The following is a 14,159-nucleotide window of genomic DNA, read 5'->3' as shown; positions in this document are numbered from 1 at the left end:
TAAGGCGTTATACAGGGGTACATGTATTACATTGTCAGGATGGACCCTGATATAAGGCGTTATACAGGGGTGCATGTATTACATTGTCAGGATGGACCCTGATATAAGGGACCCCTGAATAAGGCGTTATATTGTCAGGATGGACCCTGATATAAGGCGTTATACAGGGGTACATGTATTACATTGTCAGGATGGACCCTGATATAAGGCGTTATACATGGGTACATGTATTACATTGTCAGGATGGACCCTGATATAAGGCGTTATACAGGGGTACATGTATTACATTGTCAGGATGGACCCTGATATAAGGCATTATACAGAGGAACATGTATTACATTGTCAGGATGGACCCTGATATAAGGCGTTATACAGGGGTACATGTATTACATTGTCAGGATGGACCCTGATATAAGGCGTTATACAGGGGTACATGTATTACATTGTCAGGATGGACCCTGGTATAAGGCCTTATACAGGGGTACATGTATTACATTGTCAGGATGGACCCTGATATAAGGCCTTATACAGGGGTACATGTATAACATTGTCAGGATGGACCCTGATATAAGGCGTTATACAGGGGTACATGTATTACATTGTCAGGATGGACCCTGAAATAAGGCCTTATACAGGGGTACATGTATTACATTGTCAGGATGGACCCTGATATAAGGCGTTATACAGGGGTACATGTATTACATTGTCAGGATGGACCCTGATATAAGGCGTTATACAGGGGTACATGTATTACATTGTCAGGATGGACCCTGATATTATACAGGGGTACATGTATAACATTGTCAGGATGGACCCTGATATAAGGCCTTATACATTTGTACAGGGGTACATGTATTACATTGTCAGGATGGACCCTGATATAAGGCCTTATACAGGGGTACATGTATTACATTGTCAGGATGGACCCTGAAATAAGGCCTTATACAGGGGTACATGTATTACATTGTCAGGATGGACCCTGATATAAGGCGTTATACAGGGGTACATGTATTACATTGTCAGGATGGACCCTGAAATAAGGCCTTATACAGGGGTACATGTATTACATTGTCAGGATGTACCCTGATATAAGGCGTTATACAGGGGTACATGTATTACATTGTCAGGATGGACCCTGATATAAGGCGTTATACAGGGGTACATGTATTACATTGTCAGCATGGACCCTGAAATAAGGCCTTATACAGGGGTACATGTATTACATTGTCAGGATGGACCCTGATATAAGGCGTTATACAGGATACATGTATTACATTGTCAGGATGGACCCTGAAATAAGGCCTTATACAGGGGTACATGTATTACATTGTCAGGATGGACCCTGATATAAGGCGTTATACAGGGGTACATGTATTACATTGTCAGGATGTACCCTGGTATAAGGCTCAGGGTGGGGGTACACGAAGGGTAGAGAACACCCCACCGCCCTGAGGTAACCCTTATCTCAAGCCGGGGGTACCCGAAGAGATAATCCTTTTCTCAGGGCGGTGGTACCCGCAGTGTACAGAACACCCCACCACCCTGAGATAACCCTTATCTCAGGCCGGGGGTACCCGAAGGGTACAGAACACCCCACAGCCCCGAGATAAGAGTTATCTCAGGGCGGTGGTACCCGCAGTGTACAGAACACCCCACCACCCTGAGATAACCCTTATCTCAGGCCGGGGGTACCCGAAGGGTACAGAACACCCCACAGCCCCGAGATAAGAGTTATCTCAGGGCGGGGGTACCCACAGTGTACAGAACACCCCACCCCCCCTGAGATAACGGTTATCTCAGAGCGGGGGTACCCGAAGTGTATAGAACACCTCACCGCCCTGAGATAATGGTTATATCAGGGCGGGGGTACCTGAAGGGTACAGAACACCCCACCGCCCTGAGATAAGTGTACAGAACATCCCCTGAGATAATAGTATTGGGGACAGAGGTCAGAGCATAAAAGTCGAACAGAGTTATCATTACCAGTCAACTAGCTTTTTAGGCCCTGAGTGAAATTGTAGGCGTAATAAAGTTATTGTTGTTCTAGTTTTATTTATGAACGAGTATAAGAGGTATTTAACTATGATTGTTTACCATACCTAGAATTACATAGTGGGCCCGTTTTATATTTATAAAGAAAAATGCTTCAGTTAAGACTCAAGACAGTTCACAATAACAGATCTTATGTATTATACTACACAGTTTGTGATGAATAACAAAGGTCACAGCTTGACACACACTCTAAATCTACAGTGAAAAAATTAAAGAGATAAAAGGTCAATCTTTGCTGTAAAGAAAACTTGAATCTAACCAAGAAAGGAAAGTCTTATAAGCTTTTACGTTGTTTCACCAAGGAGCTTTTTGGTTTCACAAATGTCCCAGGTACTCTTGCTGTATTGGATGCTAAAAGGTCAACTTCCGACCATGGGGTCAACATCCTAAAGGCCACAGAGATACTACGATCTGATTGGACCGTCGGATACGCATGCGCACTATGCGGGCGGGACGATTAGAAAAAAGTCGTTACAGAAATGAGATCGGACATGACTACGAGGTTTTACGTATCGCTTTCTACGCTAAAAATGGCACAAGGAGTCTGCTATGGTCGGCCAGCAATTTGGGAGAGGCTTGTGAGTGTTGGGGGAATATGGTGTAAGCTTAAACGGACGGAAAATGATCGTGACTGATGTTTTTGGATGTACGTTTGGCGGCCGCCCCCCTCCCACCCTGGGCGGCGCACCCCTAACAGGATTACCAACGTGTACTTCGGTGAGTAGAGAATATTATTAGACTGTGCTGTTTTATTTTAAAGCAAAATGTAGGTTCGTTTTTCCCACTTGTCTAATGTTTTTGACATGTGATCATCAGAAACGCAAATTTGTCTCCAGCTAGCCTGCCCCCCTCCCCCATTAGGAAAATGCCTAATAATTTTTTTTGGACAACAGGCGTTTCGTATTAGGTTTTATGAAAATATGCTGCAAAACAGCACTTGAGGGGTGAATAATTGTGCTTTGATATACGACCACGTTAAAACTGCCTCATTACTCATAATTTGGGTACCTACTGACTGGCACCTGGTGGTTATTATTATAATTTATATACATATTTATATATTTAATTTTCGTTCATTTATTCGTTCAAATGGCTGGCATCACAGACAGCCAAGGCTGTCAAACTCGTCGTGACTATTATTTTTATCAAGGGCTAACCTTTAATAATTTGAACACTGTTCAGTAACTGACAGCTATTTGGTCACTAATTTAATATTTGTTTAATACATTTTATATTATATTTCAGGTATGGATTTAAGTTACGGTGTTTATGTATTACATTCTGGGTTGACCGGATCTGATTTTGTCATTTGTGTCATCGTTTCCCTTTTTATATGCCTCCAGTACAGCTGCAGTAGATACCTCCTTCAGACATGCAGCACAAGTTGTGAGGGTGGATAGCCAGTCCTGAGTAAAGCAAGCATCAGCCAGAAGTTTAGCTGCTGACTACTTCAATGCTGCTACACACTCCATAGGTAAGACTCGAGACTACAGTGAGTCCTGCATGCTCAATATCATCATTGGCACACTTCATACCTGATAACATTCGATACAGGTGTTCTGGACCGGATGGTACTTTTCTGTATCACTCAGGCTTTTTATTTGTATTACACAGGCTTCCATCAATTGAATAGAGCGGAGTTCTTTTCTTGGAAGTTTTCTCGAATTGACACGGTGTATTCCATATCACCCAAAGTACCAGCCCGACCGCGGGAGGGCTGAGACCGAGGGTGATGCAGAATACACCATGTTTTATTTTGTTTATGACATACCTACCTGAAAAAACACAAGTTTCGATGCGAAACGTGCCAGAAGTTATAAAAACTTTGGTGTCCTCGAACAAAAACAGTTACAGCAGCAATTCTAACGTCCGAATCAGATGTTCGAATTTTAAACTGTGCCGCTCTAGGTGTGGGAAGAGTGCGTAAGTGTTTGACTGAAGCCTGTGTGATAAAAGTTCAAAGCCCGTGTGATGCAGCTTTTTATCACCCGGTCCAGAACACCCGTATCAACCATTATTGCGGCCCAGGTATGACATAAAAGTAAAATACAACACAATGAATTCGGTATCACCCTCAGTCCCAGCCTTCCCATGGGTCGGATCACTCGACCCACTGTCTGGCTGGTACCTACTAGTAGGCTGATGCAGAATACACTGTGTTGTATTCTATATTTGTCAATCTTCAGTACACATGGGTAGTCCCTTCAGACGCAAATTTAGGTAGGCTCGATTTTCACACATACTATGACATAGGTTGATATTCTGTGATACTTTTGTTTTATCATGTAGGAACTGGCTCATCACACAAAGGACTCCAAACTCCTGCTGGTGTGGACACTACACGGAGTGCTTTGCAGCAGAGGACTAGAATATAGATGAGAATTTGGAGAGGATGTTATAAGTTTACTTACCTGTATTTAAATATTTGTATCGACAACAATTTTGTTCTTATATCTGATCGCTGTTGGCCTAAGGGCTGCTAACTGACTAAGACCTTCATAGCTTATGAAAGTTGTGTTTCAGTGTTGTGCGATTGTATGAACCATGTGATTATGATTTGTGATACATTTTACATATTTGTCAGTATTATATTGTACCTACACAGGTCACATTTGATAATTCCATTTGTACCTGCATATACTGGTGGTATTTTGAACCCTCACTTGCATCTGCCCCTCACCCTTCTCTAAAGAAAAAGAATTTCTTAGCCAGATCACTATAGGCTTGTTTTTAATCTGTTATTAATATAGAAATGATAGGTTATGAATTCCCCAATCTGTGAAGTTAAGGTAATGATGAATTATTGCTTGGATAAACATGCAGCATTACATGATGCTGATAGGATCATGTTGGCAAAGTGTAAAACAATACAGGCCCCACTGAATGTCATATGTCATTTATGCATTGCAGTTTTTATCGTCATGTTACTGTTTCTTTCATTCGTCTTGAGTTTCTGATTATATAGTGGAACATTTTGATTCATACATTTGTTAACAGTGACAGCATAGTTAAGATATTGCACAGAGTATGTGATACAACTTTTTATAAAAAAAAGTACATATATTGCAAATTCTTGCCTGAGGGCTTATTGTAGTCTCCAGGCAGACATGTCAGCTGGATGAAAAAGATAGGGACAAATAAGGTACCATGGGATTTCAGTCTTTTGCAACCTATTCAATTATCTGCCTGCCAGTCAGTTGTCTCCTTGGCCAACTAACTCCAACTCAAATTTCCCCTATTGCCATTTGACCAGGCCAGAGTCTGGTAGAAACAAATAATGTATGGCAAAAGTATTCTTGTATATAATTTCTAAAGCCTGTCTGCACAATCATGGAGACTGATGATAGGTTTAGATAGTGTGTGATGATAAACTGATGCTACTTTGTTGAATGTCATTCATGATATATAGCTTGTAAACAGGACAGTTGATTAATGTCCAATCATACTATGAACATTACTTTAAACTCGAATTATAAGAAAGGGTAACAATTGTATATGGTAAAGCTAGAGCATTTATCTGTTTACCCTTTAGAAAACCTGTCAATGTTGATATGTTTATCCAATAAATATTACTGAGTTCTGCCACAAACCATGTTCTGATTCAAAATCATGGGTAAATTTGGGTAATTCTTGGAAGTGATCGGTAAACTTCCAGCTAAATGTGGGTAAAGGGGTAAATATGGCATTGAATATTCTGGTAAAGGTTGTATAAATCCAAGGTAAATACAGGTAAATGGGGGTAAATATGGCATTGAATATTCTGGTAAAGGTTTGCATAAATCCGAGGTAAATATGGGTAAATACAGCTATATGAGATATACTCCGCCTGGTAAATGTCGGTAAATGCGCAAAATATATGAGAAATACCTCGCACGGTAAATCTCGGTAAACGCATATTTACACGAACCTGGTAAATGTGGGTAAATCAGGCAAACATTACCCGCTTTACCATGCGGGTAAATGCCTGGTATATTTGCACCTTTACCGGCGGGTAAATGTCGATAAATCCCGGGTAAATCTAAACTTTACCCGGCTATACATCGCATTTACCAATGTGGTAAATTCGACTTTTCATGCAGTGCATTAATTATGCAAATGTACTCCTGTTTTGCATAATTAGTATCTTATCTTGTAAAACATTGTCTAAGGTACCTACATACCAAAAATGATAAAAATCCGTTGTTCCCTTCTTGAGTTATCGTCTTTAGAAGTTTTTGACAAAAATGCCCCTGCTTTCCCAAAACTAGACGCTAGGGGGCCCAAACTTATGTCACTTATTTCTGAGCACAAGAGCTATCTAAAACTTCAAAATCGTGACCATAGCTTGCTCAGAACATGAGATAGCAAACCCGGAAGTTGCGCTGCAGTACCAAGGGAAGCTGCTAGGGGGCCCAAAATCTAATCATTTCCAGCTTTCATCACACCCTACCAACACACCAAGTATGAAACCAATCCACCAAGCCGTTCTTGAGTTATTTTGTTTACACACAGACAGACAGACAGACACACAGACACACAGACAAACACAGGGTAAAATATAACCTCCATGACATTTCATGGAGGTAAATGAATATCAATGAAATATTAACTGTTTCCTTCATCTCCAGTGAAAAGCGTGAAAGAGGGAGCTAAGTTCTTGACGAGGTTTCTACTTTGATTTCTTGACGAGGTTTCTACTTTCAGTTCTTGACGAGGTTTCTTCTTTGGTCACTGAGTCGAGTTGCAGTTGCATCGTCGTTTCAAGATCTCTTCATGGTTTTTGATATTCAAAATCATTCCTCTGTTATTCAAAACCATTCCTTATTTTCCAATATTCAGAGTCATATCTAGAACGCGTACGCCTACCGGGCAATCTTATGTCTCAAAGACGTTACAGTAAATTAAAGAATGTGAGTGAAAACGATTTTGTTTACAGTGTATTTTGAAGTGCAGAAACAGAGACAGAAACGTCTTTTAAAGATATCTATATCGTAATGGTTTCTTGTATACAAAAACATTCCTCATGTTTTCTGATATTCAAAATCATTCCCTTGATGCCGACTGGACAATCTTAATCACAAAGAACTTACAGTATGCAAGTGTGCGCAAAGAATGTGCGTCAATACGAGGGGCGTGCAATAAGTAATGGTCCTGACCCACTTCCAGTTGTCTGATCTAAATGAAATTTTGTATGTGTAATAATTCATATCTCTATGGGTTATGTTGCAAAAGACAGCTCTGAACTAATTGTGGTTTCTGATTTACTGGTGTTTGAACTTAGTCAGGTGCGAAATAGACCAGGTGTGAAATGGAACCAGTTGAGTGTCGCGCAGTGATCCGGTTTTTGTATTTGAAAGGACGCACACCAAAGAAGACTTTTGATGAAATAAATGAAACTTATGGTGATGATGCCCCATCATATGACCTTGTAAAACGCTGGCATCCTGAATTCAAACGTGGCTGGAAGTCTGTGGAAACAGCTCCCAGACCTGGTCGTCCCTCTTGTGCCATTGATGAGGCATCAGTTGGAGGACCAACCTGGGGTGTCCTACAAAATCGGTGTCCAGAGCTGCATCAAACGATGGGAGAAATGCATAACTCTGGGTGATTCCTATGAAGAGAAAGACTAATAACTGTGCCAAGTTTCATTAATCTCCTGCTATGGGAAATGGGTCAGGACCATTACTAATTGCACGCCCCTCGTACATGTACAACGGGTAATGTCAATAGTGAAAAGATTTTGTTTGCACCGTCAGCAGGCTTTCCTCATTGAGAGTATTTTCAAGCTCAGAAACAGATGGCTGTTTGCGTCACAGTCAGCAATGTACCGATGAAAGTGCCTTGTAGCGCCTCATCTCTAGAGGCCTAGTGGTTCAAAAATAGTTGGAAGAAAGGTTGAATGTTTGTATGCCCCTACTATATATATCTCCGCCTTTGTTGGGAAAAATATCTTGATGTGGGGCCATATTTCAAGCTTTCATCAGCTTTTCAGCATATCTAATTATATCAAATGAAATGTAAGAGTCTTTGAAGTATTTATAGATAATGAAATTCTTACGGATAATTTTTCTATAGTTGTCTCTTCTAATTTTGCAGTTTAGGTAATAGGTAGGAAACGAAGTATACTTCACTGTAGATTGTCCTTTGTAAGATAACGATAGATCCATTCTTTTCACTACAGTCATGCTTGTGACCAAAAAGCGAGAGGAAGTCGAATGTACTGGAGTAGATTTACTTAACATGTGACCTGTACTTAGCCCTATTGGGAAGAAACGTACAAAAATGCCTTTTTTCTTCCACGTTATTTTCACCCACTGTTGATGCACGTATCTAGCACACCGAGGAGATTTTAAAGGGACATTCTACTCCAGAAGGGAGTGGTGTTTTCCAAAAGATAATATGTCAATGGTTACATAATTAGCCGTATTCAGCCATAGGATCAATTCAATTAGAGGGTACTTGGGGGGTTTAGTAGAAGACTGAATGCCTTTGAGGCGCGTGGAGCATCTGGGTACTTCATCGTATAATGTGAAGTAGTATTCATTTATCACTTCCTAAAATTAATATCTGTAGGAAAATAACACTCCCGTGTAGAGTGGAATGCCCCTTTAAGGACAATCACCCAAGATGATCCAGCTAAAACCACAGATGCAAAGTACGTCAGGTTATTAGCAGTACCATTGGGAGTAGATGGTCTTGATAGCCTCCGGTAAAAGCACTTAGCTTTTGTGGCAATTAAGAAGTGGCAGCTACAAGTATTACTTCTGACTTTTAAACGTACAAGTGAGCTCGTTCTTAAGGCTATGGACTAAAAGATAGACCTTGTACGTCAGTGGAATTATCCATATTCATAACTTTGTCCAGGAGAAAAGCCTTAGATTTCATCTGTGTGGAATCATGTACCTCCAAGGAGGTTATATTACCATATCGCCTTCTTGGTATCTCCAAGAGACGAGATGTTTTTTTTTGCCATTAAGTTTTATTTTCCTCTGCAGTTAATTGCCTTGCTCATATTACTTAAGCCATTTGGATCTTGGGAATATTTGTTCTGTTCATTAGCTAACATACATAAATCTGTAAGTGGCTGATCTTTCTATAATTCTGGACATAAAATATCGACAAACGCGTAAAAGTTCTAACAGCTATCTTAGGCCAGCAGTTGGCCATGGAATTCAATAGACAATAACCTTTTGTTTAAATACTCAATAACACTATGAATAAGAAGATTCAGTCTTACGTCTAAATGGACATCTATGATGAATGAATTAATTGATTTAGAAATAGTATGATCTACGGTTATGTAAGATTTTATATCAACATAGATGACATGATATGAACCAACATGAATTTCACGTAGCCGTGGATAAATGGAGACAGTAGTGGCCACTGTATGTACATAGAATTCAAAACGTGTCGTTATGAAATATGATAAAGGAATTCATCATGCAACGAGTGCATGTACATGTGACTTGATCAATTAAGGTTGAACGAAACTGACATGTCACGGTCGTTTCTGAATTGAAGTTCAAGTTTAATCGGTAGATTTGAGAGGAATTTCACAGATGGCCGCTTATTCCCATGTATGGAGTGAAGTACGGAATTACAGAGTCGGCTTTTAGAAGATTAATTAACCTCAATAACTTTCGGTCCCGTCCTCGGAGATTCCGTGCTCTAAGATTCACCTGAAGATGCATTAAGGAATCAGACTAGTGTCTCTTAAGGGTGAAAGTAATTCACTAAGGTGATTCCAAACGATGATTTAATCATCTCCAAAATCAGATTATGCTCTCAAGGAGTCAACGCGCACTCCTACCTGCATTCTAGTAGAAACTGTGAGGTCGACCTGTTATTTAGGGCAAGATTCAACTTTTTTAAAGCTTAGCGCGCATTAGCTAGTCCTCATGGTCGATTAGGTCTGAAAAAGGGGACGTGACTGGGAAGTCGGTTCCACTTCCGAACTGATAAGAGTAGTGGTATTCAGCTATGTGGGTGCAACAAGAAAGGTCTAGATTAGCCGCGTTTTGAAAATACATAGACTATGCGACATCCAGTCGCCAACGTTGTTAGAAGATGGTAAAAGATAGATTTGTATGCATCATTCCGCGTAGTTATTCACATAGTTTGTAATTACGATTAGCAACAAGTAATCATGATTAGCAACAAGTAATTACGATTAGTAACAAGTAATTCATATATCTAAATAACAGTTTATTATCTTAAAGAAAGATATTCAATTATTCTGCGCATGCGCAGTGTGATGCATTGTGGGTAACATGACAAGGCTAAAGCCCCCAAACTAGTAAACAGTTCTTGTCTAAATCATGTTAATGTCTCAGGACGCGTCCAAACGCGTAATACGCATGATGTAAATAAGACCTGTTTACAAGTTAGGGGCCTTCAGCTTTTACATATTACCCAAAATGCATCACGCTGCGCATGCAAACTTAAATCTGTGAACCCCACATACTATACTAACCCGCTTATTCTTTCATGCAGTCACGTGATGTTGATCTCTCCCCCTCCCCCCTAACACAGATACCTGGTCATCATGCTGCCCCACATCCCCCGGATGAGTGCCCGTGTGGCCGGAGCCGCCGTGACCATGGTGTGGGTGGTGTCCCTGTTGGTCAGCATCCCGGCCGCCATGTCCACTAAGGTCGTGCCGTACGCCAACAACGGCAACACCTTCTGTGGGCAGATCTGGCCCATCCAGGAGGAAGCTCGGTAAACATTTATCTTCCTAGTTGTAGTTAACTAATCTCCAAGCAGAACCCACGGTTGCATAAGATAGTATCAAGGAGAGGAGTGCCAGAGCCAGAGGAGTGAAGCCGGCTTAAGAGTGCGTTTGGATATACCGGAGTGGCTGATGACTCCCTTTGGCCAGCTGTACTCCTTAGCCAGCTTTGATACTATCTTATACCACTGGTAAATTTGCCTGGAGATTAGCAGTCGACAGCAACGTGGAGAACTTTGTCCGTTACTTCCGAAAACAACTTTAGGTTGGTAGAATATACTATTAGGCTTTAGGAGAATTCTATTACACAACCAGTTAGTTCTCACTTTGCTTGGACGACAACAGGTGGATCTGGTGGATAAAGGAGGCGGTCTGGATAAGAAAGTCAACAGCAGTGATGAACGAGGGGGGTGGGGATTTTGGGATTGTGTTCGCACAACAAAAGCGCCTACATCGGCTACATATAATGGCGAGAAACAGAACTCAAGTTAGAAGCTCTGATGAAGGTGTCTGAGAGACATCGAGACGTAAGCAAAGCGAGTTCTAACTGGTTCTGTAAAAGATTTCTCCTATATTCCTTGTCCGTTGCTGTTGAGCAGATTTTATTTGTGAACGAATGTCTTGTCTAGCTAAACTTGTGGTTGTCATCCCGGACACAGATGAATTAATTAAAAACTTCCATACAATCACAGTAATATTGACAATACCTATTCAATAGAAAATACAGATCTTCTCTTTTAATTATAAGTGCATATAAGGACGAAAGAAATTGTTTATTCGAGACTTGTTCTTCTCTTTTGTCATCTCTCTCGTTTGACACTGCATACCATCTCACAGCGCACATTTGATTTAAAACGTCTTTAGCATATATATAGCAATTGGTGAGCACTAGTAACTTTGCCAAACGGGGTAATGAGTAACACATATAAGAAAAAAATTATGCCCCTTAACGGTTCGAACTTATTCTATGTAGATGTGCGTGTCCGCTTTATTTCTAATTCTATACACAAAGCACAAAGCACCTCTGCAGCAGCTAGCTGAGATTCCAAGCCTTTTACTGGTCATAAACGTTCATTTACACAGACAGTCTCTTGGCCTTTGACTTGTTTTACAATGAAGCTATTCCAGATTTAGGAGCCCTTTCAGTATCAGATATAGAGGCGCTGTTAGCAGTTCCATGAATCTAACCGCCTGGCTCAAGAGATGTAATCACAGACACTTAAATGCTCCAACCTTTGAGTTCGACCGGAAATCACAGAAGTCGGTTAACGTTCTTTTGTTGGTTGAGAAAAGCCATTAGCTCTCAGACTGATTAAACGAACAAAACGGCGTCAACAGAGCTGATAAACTGTGACAAGTACACTTCTTTCATGTCATCTTACTGCTTGAGAGAATCGTTTGTGCTTATCTGATCTCGACTTGGAGGATCTCTGAAAGTTGGTTTGATAAACGATGACGTATCCAGTCGTTAGAAACCGGGAATGGCGCCAGGCAGTTCAAAATGGAAACACTGGCTCGACTCCAATTGAGATTGTTATCTTAATGGTAGGCACTGAAAAGAGTAAATTTTAAAGTATATAATGACAAAACATACTTAGGAGAAAGTGTCAGAACAGCTGGGAACAAAGTTTGTGGTTTCTAGCGGCGTCTGTAGACAGTTGACATAGTAATGATTGGTGAAACATTGCGACACTTAAAAAAAAACACATTCAAGCATAACATAATTTCCGCTATACACTAGTAATGTGGAGATTCCGAGCGAGCTCGCCGGATGAGTGAGTGTGAGTGAGTGATTTTCCGCTATTAGTATCTACTAGCTTCTGATAGTGTCGTCCCTCGGGTAGGACGTTAAATGGAGGTTACGTGTTTTAGGAGAGCCACACATTGAGCACGTTACAAAACCCGCCACACTTATCGATAAGAGTAGGAGTCCTTCCCAGTGTGATTGGTTCAAAACCTACGGTCCTTTGGCCGCTCATGGGGCAATTACTGTCGTATTGAGGTCACCTGAGTTAGCACCGAATGGCAGCTCGCTCCAGATCCTTGCGATTTAGCCCCGCCTATCACATGTACAGAAACAAGGCTTACTACCTGGCCATGTTATAACACTGGTGCGTTTACCACGTATACAGGTACAAGGCGTTACCTATCCATGTTATAACAGGTGTGTTCATCACATATACAGGTACAAGGCCTACTGCGAATGATATAACAGTTGTGTTTATCATATACACAGGTACAAGGCCTACTACCTGTCTATGCTGGTGTTGGAGTTCCTCATTCCCGTCATCATCATGACGTTCTGCTATGTCTTCATCGTGCGGAAGATATGGAAGAGACAGGTGAGGTATAGTAAACATCTAGATAACTTCAAAGTACTAGTGCTATACACAGATTAAAGATCAACCACTGCAAATTGAAGCTGGTAGATACGTCATACAACTAAATGGGACTATATGAAAACTCCTCCCAATGGTAGACCACATGTATATTTTGTAATATGTAAAAAGAAAATGAAGTACACGTTGTTCTAGAATGCTCATTATGCAAAGTAATTATAAATGCTCAGTGACAAATATCTAAACCGGTGGCATACACATTACACAACGGAATGTAAGTCAACATATATAATGCCCAACTTCGATACGATGGTAAAATCGTCTACTATGTTTTACAAAGAGAGAAGAAGCATATGAATAAAGATATAGATACAGTATAGCATAGTTTCCAATTATCCTCTTGGTATTTAACATTTTTTAGTCCCAATGAGGCCATGTATTTGCAATAAACGTCAATGCTATCATCATTACATAAATTTTAAGAACAATCTTGTAGCTTAAGTCCCCTGGTTTCAAGTAAGTCTCTGTTTGCTGTTTTGTAGGTTCCAGGTTTCCGAACGGACGAGCAGAACCAGAGCATCATGCGCTCCAAGCGGCGGAGTGTTCGTCTGCTTGTGGTGGTGCTCGTTCTCTTCGTGCTGTGCTGGGGTCCGTACCACGGATATTCCGTCGCCAGGGACTACTTTCCTTACAGCTTGTCGAAGAACAAGCTGAACCTCCCCATTTTCTACGTGGTAGAGGCCCTGGCTATGGGCAACAGCATGATCAACACCGTGGTCTACATCGCCATGAACGACAGCATCAAGAAGTACATCAAGAAGATCCCTAGAAGCTGCAAGGCTGCATGGGTTGCGAGACAAAACCGCAAGGTGGCGCCCACGAACGTCAGACGGAGAGGCGACGCTGAGATGAACGCCAGGAAAAACCCTTTGCTGATTTCCACCATATTCAGACCTGTCCGTGTCGACGCGTTTGTCCAGGAGTCGCGATCAACCCACGTGTGAAGAGACTCTCAAGTCTTTTCAGAATATTTTTTGATTAAACAAGAAATCTTA

At 41.0% G+C, this 14,159-nt stretch overlaps 1 protein-coding gene and 1 long non-coding RNA gene across 2 annotated transcripts; both read left to right on the top strand.

Moving 5' to 3' along the window:
- Positions 1-2,386: 2,386 nt before the first annotated feature.
- On the top strand, positions 2,387-4,381 carry LOC118419802. The gene is made up of 3 exons (XR_004831659.1): positions 2,387-2,769; positions 3,396-3,526; positions 4,342-4,381. It is a non-coding gene; the product is annotated as an uncharacterized LOC118419802 (long non-coding RNA).
- Positions 4,382-10,180: 5,799 nt separating this feature from the next.
- On the top strand, positions 10,181-14,108 carry LOC118420071 (prokineticin receptor 2-like). The gene is made up of 4 exons (XM_035826775.1): positions 10,181-10,194; positions 10,567-10,755; positions 13,002-13,107; positions 13,647-14,108. The coding sequence occupies exons 1-4, from the start codon at positions 10,181-10,183 to the stop codon at positions 14,106-14,108; spliced, it is 771 nt and encodes a 256-aa protein (XP_035682668.1).
- The last annotated feature ends 51 nt before the right edge of the window (positions 14,109-14,159 follow it).

Source organism: Branchiostoma floridae, chromosome 7 (assembly GCF_000003815.2).
Source record: "Branchiostoma floridae strain S238N-H82 chromosome 7, Bfl_VNyyK, whole genome shotgun sequence".
In the NCBI taxonomy this organism is placed as follows: domain Eukaryota; kingdom Metazoa; phylum Chordata; class Leptocardii; order Amphioxiformes; family Branchiostomatidae; genus Branchiostoma; species Branchiostoma floridae.
Note: the sequence above shows the minus strand (reverse complement) of the source record. Positions and strands in the feature narration are given on the sequence as shown.

Excerpts from the sequence above, each read along its gene's own strand:
- LOC118420071 (XM_035826775.1), top strand. Across the intron at positions 10,756-13,001 it reads CCCATCCAGGAGGAAGCTCG|GTACAAGGCCTACTACCTGT; the intron begins GTAAACATTTAT and ends TCATATACACAG. Across the intron at positions 13,108-13,646 it reads GGAAGATATGGAAGAGACAG|GTTCCAGGTTTCCGAACGGA; the intron begins GTGAGGTATAGT and ends GCTGTTTTGTAG.